At 46.1% G+C, this 19,888-nt stretch overlaps 1 protein-coding gene across 10 annotated transcripts in view; it reads right to left on the bottom strand.

Annotated features, from left to right (window-relative positions):
- The window catches only part of PITPNM2 (phosphatidylinositol transfer protein membrane associated 2), a 212,604-nt gene that overhangs the window by 28,515 nt on the left and 164,201 nt on the right, over window positions 1-19,888 (bottom strand). For 6 of the 10 annotated variants that reach the window (XM_080985034.1, XM_080985042.1, XM_080985036.1 and 3 more), the window contains 6 exons: window positions 19,028-19,217; window positions 17,565-17,684; window positions 15,058-15,269; window positions 11,856-12,031; window positions 10,259-10,429; window positions 6,030-6,179 (listed from right to left, as the gene is read on the bottom strand). In XM_080985034.1, the coding sequence (XP_080841160.1) occupies window positions 6,030-6,179; window positions 10,259-10,429; window positions 11,856-12,031; window positions 15,058-15,269; window positions 17,565-17,684; window positions 19,028-19,217 (1,019 nt within the window). The remainder of the gene's footprint in view (window positions 1-6,029; window positions 6,180-10,258; window positions 10,430-11,855; window positions 12,032-15,057; window positions 15,270-17,564; window positions 17,685-19,027; window positions 19,218-19,888) is intronic. The other 4 variants (XM_080985041.1, XM_080985043.1, XM_080985035.1 and 1 more) reach the window with 2 other exon arrangements.

Here is a 19,888-nt window from a genome sequence, read left to right as displayed (position 1 = left end):
GGAGGGTCTGGCAATCGTAAAGGGAGTAAAAAAATTCCATGATTTCTTGTACGGGCGGCCCTTCACCGTGGTGACTGACCACAAGCCGTTGCTTGGCTTGTTTGCCCCCGAAAAGCAGACCCCCCAAGTGCTGTCTCCTCGCGTCCTCAGGTGGTCAATTTTCCTTGCCAGCTACCAGTATGCACTGATTCACCGACCTGGGAAGGCGATGGGCCATGCGGACGCCCTCAGCAGGCTACCACTACCGGAAACAGGCCCTGACCCAGCACCTGCACAAGAGGTTATGAGCCTGGAGCTGCTTCCCGACCGCCCCATTCAGGCACAAGAAGTTGCACACCATTCCAAGAAAGATAGGGTCATCTCCCGGGTCCTGGACTGGGTGTGGAGGGGATGGCCCAGCAGCAGCCCCGGGCCAGAATTCGCCGGCTACACAACCCGCAAACATGAACTGTCGGCCCACAAGGGGTGCCTGTTATGGGGAAGCAGAGTCGTTGTTCCCCAGCCCCTCTGCAAAAGGGTCCTCACAGCCCTACACGAGACACATCCAGGGGTAGTAAGAATGAAGGCCCTTGCCAGGAGTTATGTGTGGTGGCCGGGGATCGATGGAGAGATAGAGGCCTGGGTCAAACACTGCCAGGCCTGCCAAGAATCCCGCCCAGATCCCCCAAGGGCCCCAGTCCAGTCCTGGGAGTCCGCCCGAGCACCATGGTCACGCCTGCATGTGGATTTCGCTGGCCCCTTTCAGGGGAAAACATTCTTCATAGTGGTGGACTCCTACACCAAATGGCTGGAAGTCGCACTGGTACCGTCCACTTCCACGTCCGCAGCCATCCGGGTACTACGCAGGCTGTTTGCAACCCACGGGCTCCCTGACACTCTCGTCTCAGACAACGGGACTGCATTTACGTCAGGAGAATTCCAAACCTTCACAGCGCAGAACGCCATCCGCCACATCCGTTCGGCGCCGTTCCACCCTGCCACCAATGGCCAAGCAGAACGCATGGTGCGGACCACCAAGGACACCCTTCGCCGCATGACGCAAGGGGACTGGGAGTACCGCCTTGCCACATTCCTTCTAGCACAGCACAGCACCCCCAGCTCAACGACTGGCCGGAGCCCCGCTGAACTACTAATGGGTCGGCGCCTTGCAATCAGATTGGACCGCCTTCACCCCGATAGAGCTCAGGATGAGGTAGTGGTGGGGGAAGGCAGGAACCCCCGGACCTTCGAGGCCCAGGACCCAGTGTACGCAAAGAATTTTGGGGCAGGCCCAGCATGGGTACCCGCCACAATCACCAGGGTCACTGGCCCCGTGTCGTACGAGGTGCTAACGGATGGGGGGCAATGCTGGCGCCGCCACTGCGACCAGATACGGCGACGATTCCCGGGAGAAAACCAGGAGGAGGACAGGTCAGAGGAGTCCCAAGGGAACAGCGGGGCAGTGAGGCCCATAGAGCAGGAGGGGCCAGCAGGAGAGGCAGAATCAGTAAATACAGAGAGGACCCGTGAGGCCGAAAGGACACCGGAACCAGAACCACGACTGAGCGAGCCGGTTGCACCAGACCAAACAGCCGCATCACAGCCAGCATCCTTGGAACACGAGCCAGAACCCGGAGCCCGGACCAGGGAACACCCCAGGCCACAACGCACACGTAGGCCGCCGGCATACCTTGAGGACTATGAATGCGACCTCCCGGGCAGGACTGGAACTTAGAGGGGAGGGGTGTTATGTACTGAGTTGAATAGGATCCAAACTGTAGCAGTCTGATTGGTCCTAGAACAATAGGATCCAAAAGGCAGCAGTCTGATTGGTCCTAGAACAATAGGATTCAGAATGCAGCAGTCTGATTGGTCCTAGAACAATGCAGCAGTATGATTGGTTGGCAGGAACCACCCAATCCTGCTCCAGATAGAAGTGAATCCACAACCTGATTGGCTTACAGTAGAATTCCAGAATTAGCCAATCATGTGCAGCCCATTGTGTAAATAATGTATATAAAGCAGATACTGTGAGGGGACATTTATTCATTCCTCCTCACCACTATGAGCTGAATAAAGAGCATGAAATCACTTTGCGACTCTGAGTATATTTCAGGTACTCTCATTTTGACTCAAGAAAACACCATTTTATAGTTCAAATCAGGGAAAATAAATACAGTAAAAGGACAAAAGTACAAAGATTCACAAAATGTTTAGGGGTATGCGTCCCCCCAGAAAAAAAGGACTGCTGCTACTCCTTTCTTTTGAGCAGGTTTTACCTCTCAATTTCTATATTCCAGTCACAAGTCACATCCCACCAGTTTTCAGTAATGCCTATTAGGTCATATTTGTCATCCTGTATTAAGAAATTAAGTTCTTCTTGCTTGTTCCCCACACTTTGCACATTTGTGTAGAGACATCACAGGTGTCTGAGGTGAGGGCATGGAATCCATTTTATAGCTCCAGAGAAATAGCATGGCTCCTGACAGTCCGGCTTTTTATGTCATGATTCTCCAGCCCTCTGTCCCCAGTACTGGGCGATCTTCCTCATTCCTGCATCTCTTTTCCAGGACGGTCCACTCTGGTACATCAAAACTTCTGACCCCAAGTTAGTAAGTTAACACAGGTAAGAAAGGTTGTGTAATTCAAAAACACAATGGCAAAGAAACCAAACTCTTGCAGCTAATGGTATATGACCTGGCCCACAAATCCATAGAGGGAAGATGTAGACATAAAAATCCAAACCCATAAGAAATTGTTCCCCCTCCTACCACTAGATGGCACTGTGTGAATCTGATAGAGCCAATACCAGCTGCTGGTAACCACAGGTGGGCAGAATGCTGCTGTTCGGTTTGCAGGCTTCCCACAAGCATCTGGTTGGCCACTGTGAGAACAGGATGCTGGAATAGATGGGCATTCAGCAGCTTTGCCTTATGCTCTTAAATACAAACAGTGTTCGTAGAGCTAGGGTGAAAAGGGCATGGGAGACTGTCTTGCAGGGGGAGGACTGTGTAGTTCAGGGGTAGAATAATCTGTTTTGGCTGCAGAGGGTCCCAGTTCAATCCCTAGTATCTCCAGGTAGGCCTGGGAATGATCCCTGCCTGAAATCCTGGCAAACTGCTTCCAGTCAATGTGGAAAAATCTGAGCTGGAGGACCAATGGTCTGACCTAGTATACAGCAGCTTCCTATGTTCCTGAGTCTTAGCTTAAGAGAAGAACCAGACTGCTGCATTCTCCATCTCCATCTCACACATTCTCAGTCTTGGGCATATTCTGCAGTGGCTCCCTCTTGGCCAGCTGCCATTATTATATATATTTAGGCGGCAGGCAAAAACCTTCCTTGGTAACCACACTTTTGGCCTATAACCACCTGTGGCTTTTAGAAGTGGGAAGGATGTTTTTATTTTTTTATTTTCCTAAAATTTATACACCCCTTGGCAACAAAAAAAACCACCACACCCCTCAAAGTTGTTTACAAAAGATAAAATAGCAAAATCAAGAAAAGTTTACAACCTTACTTTAAAACATACAAAAATTAAAATACTAAAACAGATTAAGATTACCTCAACTTTCTAAGCATCTGGGTAGGCTTGTCTAAACAGGAATGTTTTTAACAGGCACTGAAATTTGCAATGACATCACAGCATGCATAATCTTTCAGTGTTTATTTCTAAATTGATATACTGCCCTTCAGTACACAAACAGATGAGTTCCGTGCTGTTTTGGAAGTCAATAAAGATTTTAAAACCATATAAACTCTATAAAAACAAAAGCAGTCAGTAGAAACAGCAGATAAAATGGTACTAATTTAAAATCCCATCAGATGATAAATTATTAGATGTTATTGGTCAACGACCACCATGCATCCTCTGTAAGCATCAGGTCTTAGTTGGAGGTCTTTACCTTGCTTCCTAAAAGCTGTGATTTGCACAGTTTTGAAAATAAGTATGAAGGAGGAACGATCCACTCCAATTATTTTCACAAGTCAACCGCGATCTTGCAAACACCCCTTTGATGCAAAATTTGAAAAGAAATGCAGCCAGGCAGAAAATCAGCAACAAAAGGAAACTCGATTTTGGAAGCAGAAGCCATTAGAGGCACCAAGGTCTTGAAAGCTTTCCCACATAAACGTTGAATCCTGTACATGATTGGTGTCTAAACTTAATGCTGAGCATATTTGGAAACTGAGCATATTTCAGGACATGAAAGAAGTTCCTACAAAGGGAGCTCCAGTGAGGATGCAGGGAACTTCCTTCTGCTTTTAGACTTCCACAGGAGCAGGAGCTGCCTAGGGAGGGACAAATCTGCCAATTTCAATCTTTCTTTCTTATTTTCCACTTTTAAGTTGAGTTCCCCACATTTCCACAGTGGTTTCTGATTTTTAAAAAGTCTTCATGCAAATTAGTCTGCATTTTAGTATGAATTTCTTCTGATATATGCATTTTTGCAAGGCAATTTCTCCTAAAACAATGCATTTTGTATGCTATTTTCACAAATATATGCACATTTTGTTCCTATTTTATCCTAGCTATATTCATTTTTGCACGCATTGCTTGGCAGAGGAACTCCACACCTCGGCCCCCTAGAGTAGATACATATCGCATAAGCAAGCAGTGCAATTTTACAGGGATTTTAATAGCACAGGAGAGGTGTGGGGGAAGTGGATATTGCCAGCCCCTTCCTGTGCTATAAAAGGGATGCTGGATGACCACCACCAGAGAGCCCTTCAGGGAGTTTAAACTTCTACGGAACACAAAGCATGCACTTCATATCCTAAACAGCAGGGGGAACACTTGGAATCCAATGGATAAAATTTGTATATGCTAATTTATATATACAGATGCAAATTCAGAAATAGTGACTAAAGTACCACTGCATCCTAGTAGAGAAGACAGTGCTGCTATTTTTTTGATGGGGAACTTCAAGGTTCCCTCTGCTGCTCTCCCTTCTTAGGGCTCTTTATCTTTGAGCTGGATTGGGCAGGCAAGCCCTTCAAATAGAGAACTGTCCTGTGTAAAGTAGGGCAGATGGCCACCCTAATCAGAAACATTTAACGCAAAGTCACGAATTCTCAGTTCCTAGACCTAGCAGTGGGAATGAACTAGGAGTGCAGAGAGGAATCTCTTCCTTCCGCTAGCACTGCAGGCTGGATAATGAGTCAGCTAAATGCTGAGTCACTGGGATTTTCACCTTCTCCTTTTTTGCTGTTGTAGCATCACACGACCTCCCTTGCCTCTTGCAGTGGGTCACTTGGTTCCTCCTGCCCAGATAGAAAATGTCTCCTCACTGTGAACATCAATCTGCAACTTTGCACCTAACCACACGCAAACCCCTCCAAAGTGGACTGAGCGGCAGCATGAAAAACTGCAAGCCTATACATTTGTGTTGAGCACCTTGGACGAGCTTGTCTGCGTGAGCTAGGCTGAATGCAAGCAAAGGATATTTTAAAACTCCCCAAGCAGAGGTGGAGGTGTGAATTGGTTCTTCTCGGCTCAGCGGGCATCACCTTGCGCACAGTGTGTACCTCCACCCTGCAGAATCAGGCATGCGTGGCCAAGGGGAGGAAAGAGGGTTGCTTTGCTTGCTTGTCACTTATCAGAAAGGGAGGTATACCAAACAGATGATGTAGTGCCTATGCACTAATGCTAAAGGTGCTGGAGGTGAACTTTTGAGCAACACAGAGTTCTTCTTCAGGTACCAGTGTCCAAAATAAAAAATTAAAAAGGGGCAGGGAATATTACTCCCAATTTTAAACATAAAATTGCTACCTGTTTTTGTATTTGCTTGTTTCCCATTTCTGCTGTGTGCACTATATCTGAAAAATTCTGTGTAACTCCAACATTCTGTACAGGTAATTGGTCCTCTGAAAAGAATACCGTCCCTGCCTCTGCCAATTTTGTCCTGGGGGAATCAACCTGGCCACTAAGGCAGTAGGGAAAGCTTTCATGATCCTTGGGGGCAGGGAACCAGCTGTTTATCAAGCATCACCCACAATCCCAAGAATATATGTCACAAGACAGTATGGGGAGGGAGAAGGGCACGTTACACACACTCAGCAAATCCAGAATTTTTACTGGAAATATCTTGCCAATTCAGGATGGGAACAGGGATACTGGTTTCCATGAAGCTGTCGTGGTTCTGGAGAGCAACCAGTGGGCTGCTTTCTACGAGGAGGACAGGGTTGCTCTGGACTGTTTCAACTAGAAGCAGATGAGGAAGAAAACAAATAGGGGCAAAAAAACAACAACAAACCACAGAAAGTGTAACAAGAGACCTCACAATTCATGTCAACAACAGCTCAGGACCTTGCCTAAAGGAATTCAGACACAGGAAAGAAAACCAAGGGCTCTAAGGTAGATGTGATGGTGGTCAGGTCTGAACAGGTGTTAAGAGGGTGGGGTGCTAGTGGCTTACAGCAGAGAATCAGGAAGGGGTGCTGAACCACTTCTCCCTGCCAGAAATAAGAGATTTCAGCACCTTTTCACACCTACTTCACCCAGGGCATGCTCACATTTCTGCTTGTCCTGTGCCTAGAAAGCACACTTCCAAGCTGTTTTCTGCTTGATCCACTTTTCTAGGCATGGGTCCGAGCGGTTTCCCCCTTGTCCTGCTCCATTCCCAGGGAAACCTGCTCTTTAGCTCTAAACTGGAATAAATGGCAGCCCATGGAAAACCTGATTGCTGTTTGCTTCAATTGAGCACTAAAGAGCAGTTTTCCCTGGGGAAAAGAGCAAGACAAGAGGAAGTATGAATAAGCAGACAAAGCAAAGTCATTTGCAGATAAAATTGCTCAAATTTGGAAGGAGGCAGACTTCACAGTGGGGCAGGGCTGGGGTGGGAGGGTGCCAGCACTCTGTCTAGTCACGTTCATGGGATCAATTTCAACCTGGCCAGGCTGCTTGAATGAGTCTTATTGACCCTTGCCCATCCTGGCCCACAAAAGCGAGCCAGAAAGGGCTGGGCAATGGGCTCTGTGGAGTGGTAGAGTGTGGGTGAGTCTTCCTGGAACCCCTTAAAGAGGTGGTTATTGAACCGCCTCTTAAAAAAACATCTTTGGAACTGGCCACCATGGCCAATTATCACCAAGTCTCAAATATTCCATTCCTGGGCAAGGTGATTGAGTGGGTGGTCATGGAACAACTCCAGGCACATCTGGAGGATGCAGACTATTTGGACCTCTTCCAATCGGGTTTCAGGTCCCACCATAGGACTGAAACTGCCTTGGTTGTGCTGTTCAATGATCTCTTGCAGGCCAGGTAGGGACAGAGGTGAAAGCTGTTTGCTAGGTCTGCTGCATCTCTCAGCAGCTTCTGATACTATCGACTACAGTATCCTCCTGGACTGTCTAAGAGGGCTGGGAGTTAGGGGCACTGTTATGCAGTGGTTCCACTCCTTCCTCCTGGGGCATGTCTAGAAACTAGTGGTGAGGGATGAGTGTTTGGTCCTCTGGGTGCTCACTTGTGGGGTGCCTCAGGACTCTGTCCTCTCCCCCATGCTTTTCAACATATGAAACTACTGGAAGAGATCATTGGGGGGTTGGGCTGGGTGTTCACCAACATGTGGATGATACCCAGCTCTAACTTTCATTTAAATTGGAACCACTGAAGGCAGTAAACTTCCTGTGTGGGTGTCTGGAGGTGTCTGGGGGGTGGATGGTGATCAATGGATTGAGGCTGAACCCCAACAGAAGTATTGTTTCTAGGGGACAGTGGGTGGGCAGGTGGGGGGACTCCCTGGACCTGAATGGGGTAACTGTGCCCCCAAAGACCAGGCGCACAGGCTGGGGGTCATTTTGTATTCACAGCTGTCCATGGAGGGGCAGGTTAATTTTGTGTCCAGGGCAGCTGTCTAACAGCTCCATCTGGTATGCAGGCTGAGGTATCTGCCTGTGTACTGTCTTGCCAGAGTGGTAGACGTTCCGGTTATCTCTCACATGGACTACTGCAATGCACTCTGTGTGGGGATACCTTTGAAGGTGATTTGGAAACTACAACTAATCCAGAATGGGGCTGCCAGACTGGTGACTGAGAGCAGTCACCGGTACCATATAACACCTGTCCTAAAGGATCTACATTGGCTCCCAGTATGTTTCCAAGCACGATTCATAGTGTTGATGATGACCTTTAAAAGTCTTAGTTGGCTAAGGCTCTGTACCTGATGAAGCGTCTCCACCACCGTTGTTTGGCCCAGACACTGGGATCCAGCTTCAAGGGCCTTCTGGTAGTTCCCTCAATACGAGAAGTGAGGTTACAGGGAACTAAGCAGAGGACATTCTTGATAGTCATGCCTGCCCTGTGGAACGCCCCCCCCCCAATCAGATGTCAAGGAAATAAACAACTATCTGACTTTTAGAAGACATCTGAAGGCAGTCCTGTACAGGGAAGTTTTTAATGTTTGATATTTTATTGTGGCTTTATAATTTGTTGGAAGCTGCCCAAAGTGGCTGGGGCAACCCAATCAGATGGGTGGCATATAAATAAAAATAATAAATCATTATTAATTATTATTACTATTATTAGCCCCTAGTGAGGCTTTTCCCCAGTCAGAGTTTAAATGGGAGACAAACAAGGGGTGGGGAGTAGTTTCAAGGGGGTGGGAGTGTGGTGTGGGGAAAGGGTTCAGCAACCTCTTTCACACACTCCTCCACATGAAATGACTTCAAACTCTTATATACCTGTTCAGCTGCGACCAGAATTCTGTAACATAGATCTGCTGACATCACATATACTTAGACCACAAGGAATGTTCAAGTCAGGGTTACTCACATCTGTACTTGCCTCTGCCACGTGGAACAAAATTAGGGCACATGGTGGCATGCAATTTTGGTGTCTTATGGGTTATGAACTAAAGCATGCTCACTTGGAAAAAATTCAATAGACATCAATGCACTTTACTTCTAAGTAAAGTTCAAGGTATCATCAGAATCACCCACTCTCCTTGCTCAACAAGGCACATTTCTAGATTTCAGTAGTACAGAGAATATATATATATATGGTTGTTGCTAAATCTGAAGAGATTCCAGTGGGACTGGGTCATGATGAAAAAGGTAGACCTCTGAGACTTAGGGATTTTTATACCACAAATGTTCCAGTTTATTATTTGTCCTGCTCCTCCAGCAGGCAGCAATGTGGTAAGGTTGGGGAAGCATCACAGAACAGCTAAGATGCGTGGAATAATGTGAAGACCGTCAGATACAGTCCACCATTAAAGCACTGTTATTGCATCAATAATTATTGGTGCAGAATACAGCCGCAAAAGAACCAAACAACCCAATCTGGAAGGACTCCAACAAGCAAAAGAACACATTGGAAAATGTAAATGTTTCCCCCCAAAAAACTATTGGAATTGTAGTTTGGGAGGGTGCTAGCAGCTCTATCTTATCTCCATCTCAAAACCACAGTTCTCAGGCTACTTGGTTGGGAAATTATCATGACTCATGTCAGCAAAATAGGTTTGGGAGAGGCTTAAACTTGTAGTGAAAACACACACACACACCCTGCATCAGCTGGGATTCTTTTGCTCTATACCTGTGGGCTCATGGTGGGGAGACGGGAGGAGCTCTGAACTTTGCAAAGTGCCCCTCCCTTAGCACTGAGTCAACAAAGCCAGATCACACACTTCTGGGGTAAGAAGGCGGGTCTGCAGAATCCAGTTAGGTGGCCTAGAGCCAGGCATACTCAACCCAGCAGCTCTAATGCTAACTCAAACACTGTTCCTACAACCAAAATGCCTGTTGGTCTCCGTAACTGTGTGTTCCATCTTAGGCTGAGTTCTTACAGAGGTGAGAAACCAGTGCATGAGGTATACCACTTCAAATAGCAGACAAGGGTGCCCATGATTAAATACTTTTTCAATACAGTGATACCTCGGGTTACATACGCTTCAGGTTACAGACTCCGCTAACCCAGAAATAGTGCTTCAGGTTAAGAACTTTGCTTCAGGATGAGAACAGAAATTGTGCTCCAGCGGCACGGCAGCAGTAGGAGGCCCCATTAGCAAAAGTGGTGCTTCAGGTTAAGAACAGTTTCAGGTTAAGTACGGACCTCCGGAACGAATGAAGTACTTAACCCGAGGTACCACTGTACACTAAAATCCCCTCCACTTGAAAAACTAGATGTTGGAGGGAAGGGAGGTCTTAGCGTAACCTTCTTCCTGACTCACTGACTCACGTGGAGAGATTTTCACTCATGTGCCTCCACAACCTGAATGCCGAAGTGGCTTATCACTTCAGTGTGGTCATGGATGCCTTTTGGCTTTTGGATTCAAAAAGCTGACTTACCCAGGAGGGCTGAATTGCCATCCCCGAGAGGAAACCTCTGGTAGCGTGGGACATTAAAGGGTGGTAAAATGTGGAACTTCTTTTCCAGAAGAGGTTCCAAGCGTGAGGCCGACGGGTCTGCAGGGTGGAACAGGTTATAGACTTGCTGACAGGCTGGTCTCAACTGGAAGACTGAGCAATAGAGAGGGGAAGGTGAGGTGGAAGATACAGACAAGATATTAAAGCTGGAGTCTACCATCTTACTGCTGATCTCATCACATTGACAACATTGGCTGTTTATACAGGCATACCTCAAAGATATTGTGAGTTCGGTTCCAGATCACCGCAATAAAGCGAATATTGCAATAAAGAGAACCACACAACTTTTTTTATTTCCCAGTGCATAGAAAAGTTATGATTACACTATACTGTAGTCTTTTAAGTCAGACTGCCCCCCACCCCTGGCTGCCAGGGAGGGAAGGGAAAAATCCAGCTTCAGCCCTAGCTAGCTCCACTCCCATGGCCAGAAGAGGGGCCGTGGGATTCCTTCCCCTGGAAGCAGCCAGGCTGCCTGCAACTGCACCCACATCCTCGTAAGGAGAAATATCTGTGAAACACAGTAAAGCGAGGTGCAATGAAATGAGGTATGCCTGTGTATTCCCTGGACATAGACACTATGATGCTGCTTACTGACACAATATTTTAATGTTGGCAATACAGAATTTTTTTTGCTAAGTAAATAAAAACAAAGTATTATTGGTCAGCTTGTCAAATCACAACATGTAAGTAATATTTAAGTCAGCTGATATTTATGTGCACAGTTTTTACTAAGCCCTGGTCATACTGTTTATTGCATAGTCCTAAAGCATAATGAAGTAACTGCATAACAACATTTCATTTAATAAATCAAACAGTTGCTTATTACGGAGGGGAAGGGTTGTATCCCACTGGGAGAGCATCTGCTTTGCATGCAGCAGCTCCTGGATTCAATTCCAGCACCTCCAGGCAGGGCTTGGAAGCCCTGGAAGCCACTGCCAGTCAATGTCAGTATAAGGCAGTGCCATATGTTCCCATGAAGATGGACCTAACACTGAAAGAGAATTCCCAGTGGATTCTGCACTTATTGTGTAAGTCTGGCTTAGCAATTTGCACAAGAAGTCTATGTTCCACCAAGCAAACTCAGGGTTGGTAATCAATCTTACTCCACCGCCCCTCATTATTTATGCAAACTGCCTGCCTTAGAATAATTTTTAAGTGCCATATCTCATTTATCACCCTTTTAAAATGGAAGCACTTTGAAGAGTTGAGATGCTCAAGGGTTTGAGGTGGGTGCCATGGTGACATCATGGACACTAGCCAAAGCAGGTTTGCTGAACATTTACACAGCTCATTATTCTTCAGAACTCAGCCACAGAGAGAAAAAGATACATTCGGAAGTAGTTACAGTGCTTCCAAAACAACTTCACCGCTCTAAAAACCGTACATTTGTCTGCTTTATAGTTTGAGTTTTCCATATTTGCGTCTTTGCTCACAAAACCTTTTAACAATTATTTTACAAGTATGTACAAATATTTTGCAAGCATTTTGAAACACCCTTTTACCCAACACGAAAACTTACTGTCAAGAGTTGGAATGACGGTTTTTCGCAATGCGAGGACCAGCCCCAAAGGAGATCCAAACAGGAAGAAGTCTGTGATCTCAAACTCAAATTTCCCAAGATTTCCTCCATCCAGCACAGTGGAACTGCTTGATGTCCTTGATCCCGCATAGCTTTTCAGAGCACTAGAATGTAAACTGGAGAGAGGTGAAAACAGACTGTAAGCAACAGCGAAGAAAGCAAAACTACAAGACAGACAACCATGGATGCGTATCATGCTGTGGTTAATGTTGCATGCTGTTCTTAAGAGTTCAGAACGCACAGGATGATGCTCATAAGGAAACATGTTTGTTTGGACAACTGTAGATTCAGTGCTGGACTGCGGACACTTAAATTGGTGGAAGAACATTTAACACAATGTAAGAATTATTTTGTGCCAACATTATGCAAGATGCTGTACATCATGTGAAGTTGTTTCTAGTAGCAAAACAACAAAGCAAAATGAAACATGGTACCCAGGCTGCTTTAAAAACAAAAAAACCCTCAGTCCTCTTTGCATATGTCACGAAGGGAAGTATCACTGTTTGTTCATATAAACACCAGGTGTTGCAGCCATATTGGTCCCACAGAATGTAAGAGACATAAAAATGATGTACTATGTGGCCCAACTAGCTTTTCCATTCATTTATAACCCTTTGAACTGTACTATCTCCACCCTAGACATTTCGGAGTCTAGACATTTCGGAGAAAAGCTGTTTACATTTCTTCTGACATTCATGATGGGGAAAAAAAATCATAGTAGGTTTGAAAGTTTGCAGAACATCTAAGCAGTCAGTTGGTCCAAAATAACTTTATCTTTTAAAAATGTATTCTACTGTATATTCCTCTGCATGCTTACTTGAAAGTCAATGCCAATGTGTTTATTGGTGCTTGCTCCCAAGTAAATATGCAGAGGATTACAGCCCAAGAGTCCCCCTTTTTCCCACATGTGGTCCTCCAATGTTCTAGATTTCTCTACATTATGGAAAGCTGTGAATGGTGCTTACCTATTTCTTCCTCAAAGAAGTTGTTGGGACACAAGTGTTAAGGGATTAATAAAGGAGAAAAGAAAAAGAAAAGAAACAATAAGAGAGGAAAGAGAAATAGAAAGATCACAATTGGTAGGAAGGGAGTCTTGCATCTTTGCATGCTGCCTCTGTCTCATCGACCAGCTCAAAATGTATATGCATCAACTCACAGATTTATAGCACGTGTGATATGAAGCCTTGTACAGCTCATATGATCGATTATATGTCACACTACGCATCCTGCCCACAGCCTACCAAGGTCAGGAGAGCAAATCACTCCCCTTCACATTAACTGAGTTATAGCAGGACTTTTGATCAAGCACTTCTGCCTCTGTGACATAGCTGGGTCTCAGCTGGGTCTCCCATCCACCAGGAATGCCACAAACCACTGCTGCCTTTGCCACTCTGCTGCAGGCTGCTGGACACTTGTGCTTTAATAAAGTGGCTTCCAAACTGTTCTGTCGGGCACCCCAGAGTGCTGGGATAGCAGGTTACTGACAATGCACAAAGCTACTGAGTTGAAAGACAACTTGCCCACTGCCACCAATCTTCCCTTGCAATGTACAGATGCAGGAGAGAATCAGGGATATTCTACAGTGCTCCTCCTTTGCACATGGGACAATTGAGAAGGCCCAGCCAGTCTACTCCATGAAAAGTGCATTTGACCTACTACCTTCCCCAGAGTCCCCTGCGACATGCAGGAATTTTCTTCACTGATGCTCAAGGGATCAACACAACAGGTTTCCTAAAGGTAAAAAAGCCTGAAAGAACTATTGCCTCCCAGCAGCTTCTCAAGTAAGCCCTTAGTGGCTGAGCACATCTGACTTTAAAAATGCCCACTGTTTCAGGTCTCCTACTGGATAGGTCCCAAATCTCCTAAGGGCAGGTGGGAATTTCCTCCTTTTCATGGGCCACAGCCTCTGTTCAGTGTAGTGTAAAATTCCAAACAACCAGAAGCCCCATCTGCATGATTTACAGAGCAACACGCAGAGTTAATAACCATGAAAGGGTCTGGAGGCAAAGGAGATGTAATTCCCTACTCCCTCCAAGGTTTGGAGAACTGGTGAAGACAACAAGCCTGTGATATTGTTTAGTGCCAAGAGCAATACAAACAGAAGCTGCAGAATCCACTAAATCTTTTTAATATTACCAAGAGGTACTTTTTCCCTGCAGAAAATACGTGGGATAAATAAAATATATGACTTCATGGTTGGAGAGAAGAGTTTTATGGGCACAGGCTGGGAACAGTAGACAACACAAATTTCACAGCAGCTATGCTTGAAAGCATTTGTGGGTGAGGCTTGTTTGCACGTTAAGCTTTTGGTGAGTTCCCCTCTCCTCCCACCAAGGTTCACGTGTTCTAAAAAAAGGCTTAGCAAATACGTGGGACACAGCATCTCACAATCTCTTTATCATTCTTGGAACTTTCAGCATGGTGTCATTTAAATTTCTTTTACAGAGAGCTGTTCTTCTGCAACCTTGTAAGGCAGATCATAGCTACTCCCATTTCACAGATTAGAGATTGAGGCTGATAGATAGGGAATTGCTCAAGACCACTCAGTATTTTTTTCCTCTCTCCCTTTTCTCCCTTTTGGGGAAGAGCAACTTAGATCAGAAAAACAGTTAAACACTTGCTTCCAAAATGGTTTGGGGTTTTTTGCTGGGGGGGAGGGGTCATCACGGGAAGGGGACTACAGCTGAATGCTTCACCTATAAAAGGTTCCAGGTTCAACCCCCTGCATCTCCTGTCAAAAAAGTTCAGATCCTTCTCAGTCTCAGACCCCCAGAAAGCCAAGCTCTCCTGGGTTAAATGAACCATAAAGGTAGCTTCCTGTGTCCCTATCTCATCACGGATCTCCTATGTTACATGCAGCTTGGCCCTTGGTGGTCATTTACGTGCCAGGTGTGGGGAACCTTTGGCCCACCAGATGTTGCTGAACCACTGAATCAAGCTTGCTGGGGCTGATGGAAGGTGTAAGTCCAGGAATGACTGGAAGGCCAAAGGTTCTTCTATACCTGGTTTACATATGCACAAGAATGTACAGAAGCATCCATTAATCTGAAAATGAAAATTATAACAATACTATAAAGCACAGTCTATTGGCAACAATCCCCATCAGCCAATCAGCCGCTCTTCCCTCCCGTGGCAAACCTACCTGGAGAGGAAGGCCTGGTGCTGCTTGATGGTGTCCACTTCGTAAGTCGACGAGTCGCTCCTCTTCCGCGGCAGCTGCTTCCTGGACTCCTCCCCGTTGCTGCGAGGGATGTCAATGTTGCTCCGGCTGAGGTGGCGGCTGGCTTCCAGGCTGGAGCCCCCTGAGCAGTAGCTGTTGTTCACAATGATTCCAGGAGACAAGAGGTCAGTGTCCTGGAATTTGAAGGGCACAAGGCCTAGGCGTCAGAGCCCTGACAAAGGGCAATCGCGTTGACACTCCGTCGGAAAGCAAGCACAGAAGACCCTCAGCCCAAAGACATGCCCCGTGGGCTGTCGCTGGGCTTGCCGGATGTCAGTGTTTGACCCCCAAGCTGCTCAAACTGTTGCGGGCCAGTGACCCAACCATCAAAGTAATTAGCTTTAGTGTAATCATCATCATCAACAACATCATTAATACACTGTCGCTGTAAGAACATAAGGGCCTGCTGACTCTTGTAAAAGTCATTCAAGTTGGTGTCACCACTGTCTCCTGAGGCAGGGAGTTCCATAGTTTTAACTAGGTGCTGCATGAAGAAGTAATGTCCTTTATCTGTCCTGCATTTTCCAACGTTCAGCTTCATTGGATGTCCTGGAGTTCTAGTGCTATGACAGATCTCAATCCTTCTCTCCCCTTAGAAACCCTGCAGGCTTCATTACGGGCCCTTCGCCACGTGTTTCACCCAAGGGATGGGCAGAAGGTTGCCATATGACAATGTGACTTTTCAGTGGTGTCCCCCCAACCCCGTTTGTGGAATGCTCTCCCCAGGGAAACACGCCTGGTGCCACCATCCACCAGTTTTTAGGGACCAGGCCTCTGGGAGATTAACTAGGCCTCCTCCACAGTGTTCATCCTTTAGTCAGGTGGCGTAGGACCTGTTCTTTTCATTGTTTTGTTCAATGAGTATTTTAAGAATTTTGTATTATACACCATTATGCTTTTTCTGGATTTTAACTGATTCTGTCCATTCATATTTTACCTTGTTGAGATTTTCTTTTTTGCATAAAGCAACTAAGAAATGTAGTAAATTATGATGATGATGATGATGTAATTAAGAGAGTGGGCATGATACTTCACAGTGCCCAAAGGAGCTATCAATCTAAAATTCAACACAGGGGAAACAATAGAGGAACAAGAAGGAAGGGGAGGCAAAGGAAGAATCAGATGGTACAATTATTTCAGTTACACATGGTTTGTCTTAGACTGTGAACACACCATACATTTAAAGCCAATGAATTTCCCCAAAGAATTCACAAAACTATAATTCCTAGCGCCCTTAACAAACTACAGTTCCCAGGATTCTTTGGGGGAGGGATGAGTGCTTCAAATATACAGTGTGTATGCAACCTTAGTTATAGTGGGGCAGGGATAGCAAACAAGGCACCCTCCAGATGATGCTGTGCTCCCAACTCCCATCAGGGATTTTGGGAACTGTAGTTCAACAGCATTTGGAGAGTACTACCTTGGCTACCCCTGCAGTGGAGCTTGAGGATGTGGAGGTTATGCCAAAGGCCTCATGGAAAAGGCGTGTTTGGAGGAGCGGCTTTAAGAGGGGTGGCAGCAGCACAGAAGGGATTTGGGAGGTGGTTCCAGATACATGAGCAACAAGAGAGAAAGCGCTGACACTGTTTAATGGAGCTGAAGTCCTTCAGATGGCTGAGGATGGAGGCTATGGATGTGCACTGGCGGAGGACGAGGACTGCGGGGGGAGCGCTCCGCCCCCGGCAGCGCGACCCCCAGGGTGCCCTCGTGGCTTCTCCCCGCCCGCCCCTGCAGATGGCGTACCCCGCCCCCCCGGACATGCGCTCCGCCCCCCAGGACATGCATCAGGCCCTGGTGCAGGAGCATGAAGCTCCGCCGCTGTGGATGTGTGAACGTAACAGGCAGAAGTGTGTCAGGAGGCAAGAGCCCAAGAAGCTAGAGCAAGGAGAAAGCAATGGAAGTCTTTGAAGATAAAGACAAGCCTGTGTGGGATCTGGAAATGGATAGGAAGTCAAGGGATTTATGGAAAGGTGTCAGATGTTCAGATGAATGAGAGAACAGGGGAGCACTGAATTATGTGAGGCAACAGAAGAGGACTGTACTTGAGGCCAGAGATGGTGGTGACACAGACTAGCATTTCACTCAGTGGAAGTGTTTTTGTACTTTTAACATGCCCTGTGCGTGAAACAGGTAGTAAAGTACAACAGAATACTGACAGGGTTTACTGTGTCCACACTGAAGGTGTAGAGCACAGTGTCAGTCAGGTGTCCCTTGGACCGGCAGACTGATGCTGAAGGAGAAGAAAAAATGAAGCAGTGTCTCTGCCTCTTTTCTGGAATGGAGGGAGGCTGATGGGATTATTGAGACAGCACAGGCAGAGCACCCTTGAAACGCACCATATAAATAAACGTTCAGTATTCTTCTGCGGTGAACAGTGAACTTCCTTGCCGCCCCAGAATGGAGCACTGTGGGTGGGTGTATGCCTTTACCTGCACACTTACAACGCTCCCACGCCGGCTACTGTTCTGACTCTCTGACATGGTCTGGTTGCTGTAGCACAGAGCGTCAAAGGCCAGGATCCCTCCTACGCAGTCCCCAACCAAACACACCTGGGCAAGGGAAAACAAAAACCCATTCATTGCTCTTTTTCAAGGAAAATTCATTGTTCAAATTCCAGGATTTAGAAGTTTCCCAGTGATCTCCCTGCCAGCTGGGACAGTTGGGACCTCTGGGTTATGCATATGTTAGCAGCTTAAAAATCCATCCCTCTCTACCAGTGAGCTTCAAATTTCATTTGCACTTGCTGTACACACCAGGGAGAGGGTGGGGTGTCATCACCCAACATACATTACCTCATTTGTTTCCCCACGCCTTCAACTCCCTTCAACTCTCCTATTCAAGGCAGCTGGCATCTGCACATGTGCAACAGCTGTCTGAACTGTATGCACTTCAACTTAACCATGGCTTGCTTTTTCAAAGGATGCAAGTTGGTTTGAAGAGGAAAGTGTCAAATACAGGATATATATGAAGTGTGGCTAACACTCTGTGTACTTAGCTTTAAACACCAGTGGTGGGAACACATTGTAGCTGGAGTAAATGGTAACATGTACACAGCTGTAGCTCAGAGGGCACCAGTCTGGGGAAGGCTGGTGTAGAATTTATTCAATTTATACAACACTGCAGCACAAATCACACAGATCCATATATTTTGCTCACTCCTCCCCAGCACTCATACAGACAGCTGTCACCTGTGGTAAAGGAAAGGTAAAAAGACTGGCGGTGGAAACCTATATAATAATAAACGTTCTTTTCAATTGATCAGAAGCCTTGGAACCAAACGTGGCTCTTCAGCCCCTCTCTCACTGGCCGTCAGAACTCTCCCCAGTTCACCGCTCCCACAGCCCTGCATCCTACCCTGAGTGTTTTTGCCTGTCTGAAATGTGCCCTGGAACACACTCTTGCCTGTCCGTGTGGAGGCTGAGAGGGGTGCTGAGCATGCGTACAAACTAGCATGCTGTACAAAGATAAAAGTAACTTCGGTTGCTCTGGCAAGTTTTGCCTCTGGCCACTGGCATTTGGGGCCTGGGCTCTCAGAAGAAAATGCACCCCTGGGGTTAAAAATGGTTCCCCACCCGTGATTTAGGACGAAGTGCCTCTTTGGAGATATTGCCTGCTGATTTAACGTTGGAAAAACAAATGATTTCCCTCCTTTTCTCTAGAGCTACTGCTTTACTTACACCCCAAAATATGCAGATGTATTCAACTTGATTAATCTATTAAAATTCATTATTTAATCAAGTGATAGACTTAATATAGAATTTTATTTCTATTTAATTCTCCTGTGTTAATTGGGACATTTTGTTTTATAAACTTTCACACCAAAAAACAAAATACAGAAAAGCTTTCTGCTTGCTCTCCAGTTCACTGGCACCAACCAAGGCAGCATGCTAACCTGGCCGCTGAATGAGGCGCCTTCCTGGGATTTGATGAACTCGCTGTACACCTGATTGGCTCTCAGGATCACCGTGGCAACTGCCTCCTGGTACTGTGGGGACGATGTGGCCAGCAGAGGAAGTGCTGCGAGTGGAATGTGATCCTGGCTATTGGAAAGGCAGCCTTCATCATAACTGTAAGGACTGAGGCTAAAAAAGAAGAGAGATAGTTAAGGACTTTTCCTTTCTGTGGGCATTATGGAGCAGTGAAACCTCTGGTACAGACACCAAATCTGTGTTGCATGGGTCAGCCACAGCCATGCTGGTTGCTAATATTGCTGCTTTGAGCTACTTCGGTAAAAAGAAAAGTGACTAATAAGTTTAATTCATAATCATAATATATGGGAACTTGTGGAGATGCACAGCAATGGGATTGCACGGTATTATTATTGCTATTGTTATTATAATATATTGTCTCACATGCTACATACCCAACTGATCACTGAAATATGCAGAAGGGGGAATCCTCTATCCACCATCCTAGCAGGAGGGCAGCTACAAATTTCAATCTCAATCTCAAACCTTCATTAGCATATAGACAAAATTCTGAAAGGTTCAGTACTATAAAATCACTCAGCAAAATCTGAAGGCAGCTACATGTGATGTAGTAATCAGACTTTTAGTGTAGAAGCAATACCTGCCTTTTGGCACTGCCTTCTCTATTGTCCATTGCCTGTTGAAGATATTCCTCTTTCAACAAACCTCCAACATGGAGATTTTATCCCACCTGGTATCTGTATTTGAATGGATTATATATACCTGTTGTTGTTTTAAATTGTTTTTATATATGCAATTGTTCTATATATGGTTTTATGCCATTG

This window comes from Podarcis pityusensis (genome assembly GCF_964106645.2).
Source record: "Podarcis pityusensis genome assembly, chromosome: 16".
Lineage (NCBI taxonomy): Eukaryota > Metazoa > Chordata > Lepidosauria > Squamata > Lacertidae > Podarcis > Podarcis pityusensis.
The sequence above is the reverse complement of the archived record's forward strand: the minus strand, read 5'-3'. Positions and strand labels throughout refer to the sequence as shown.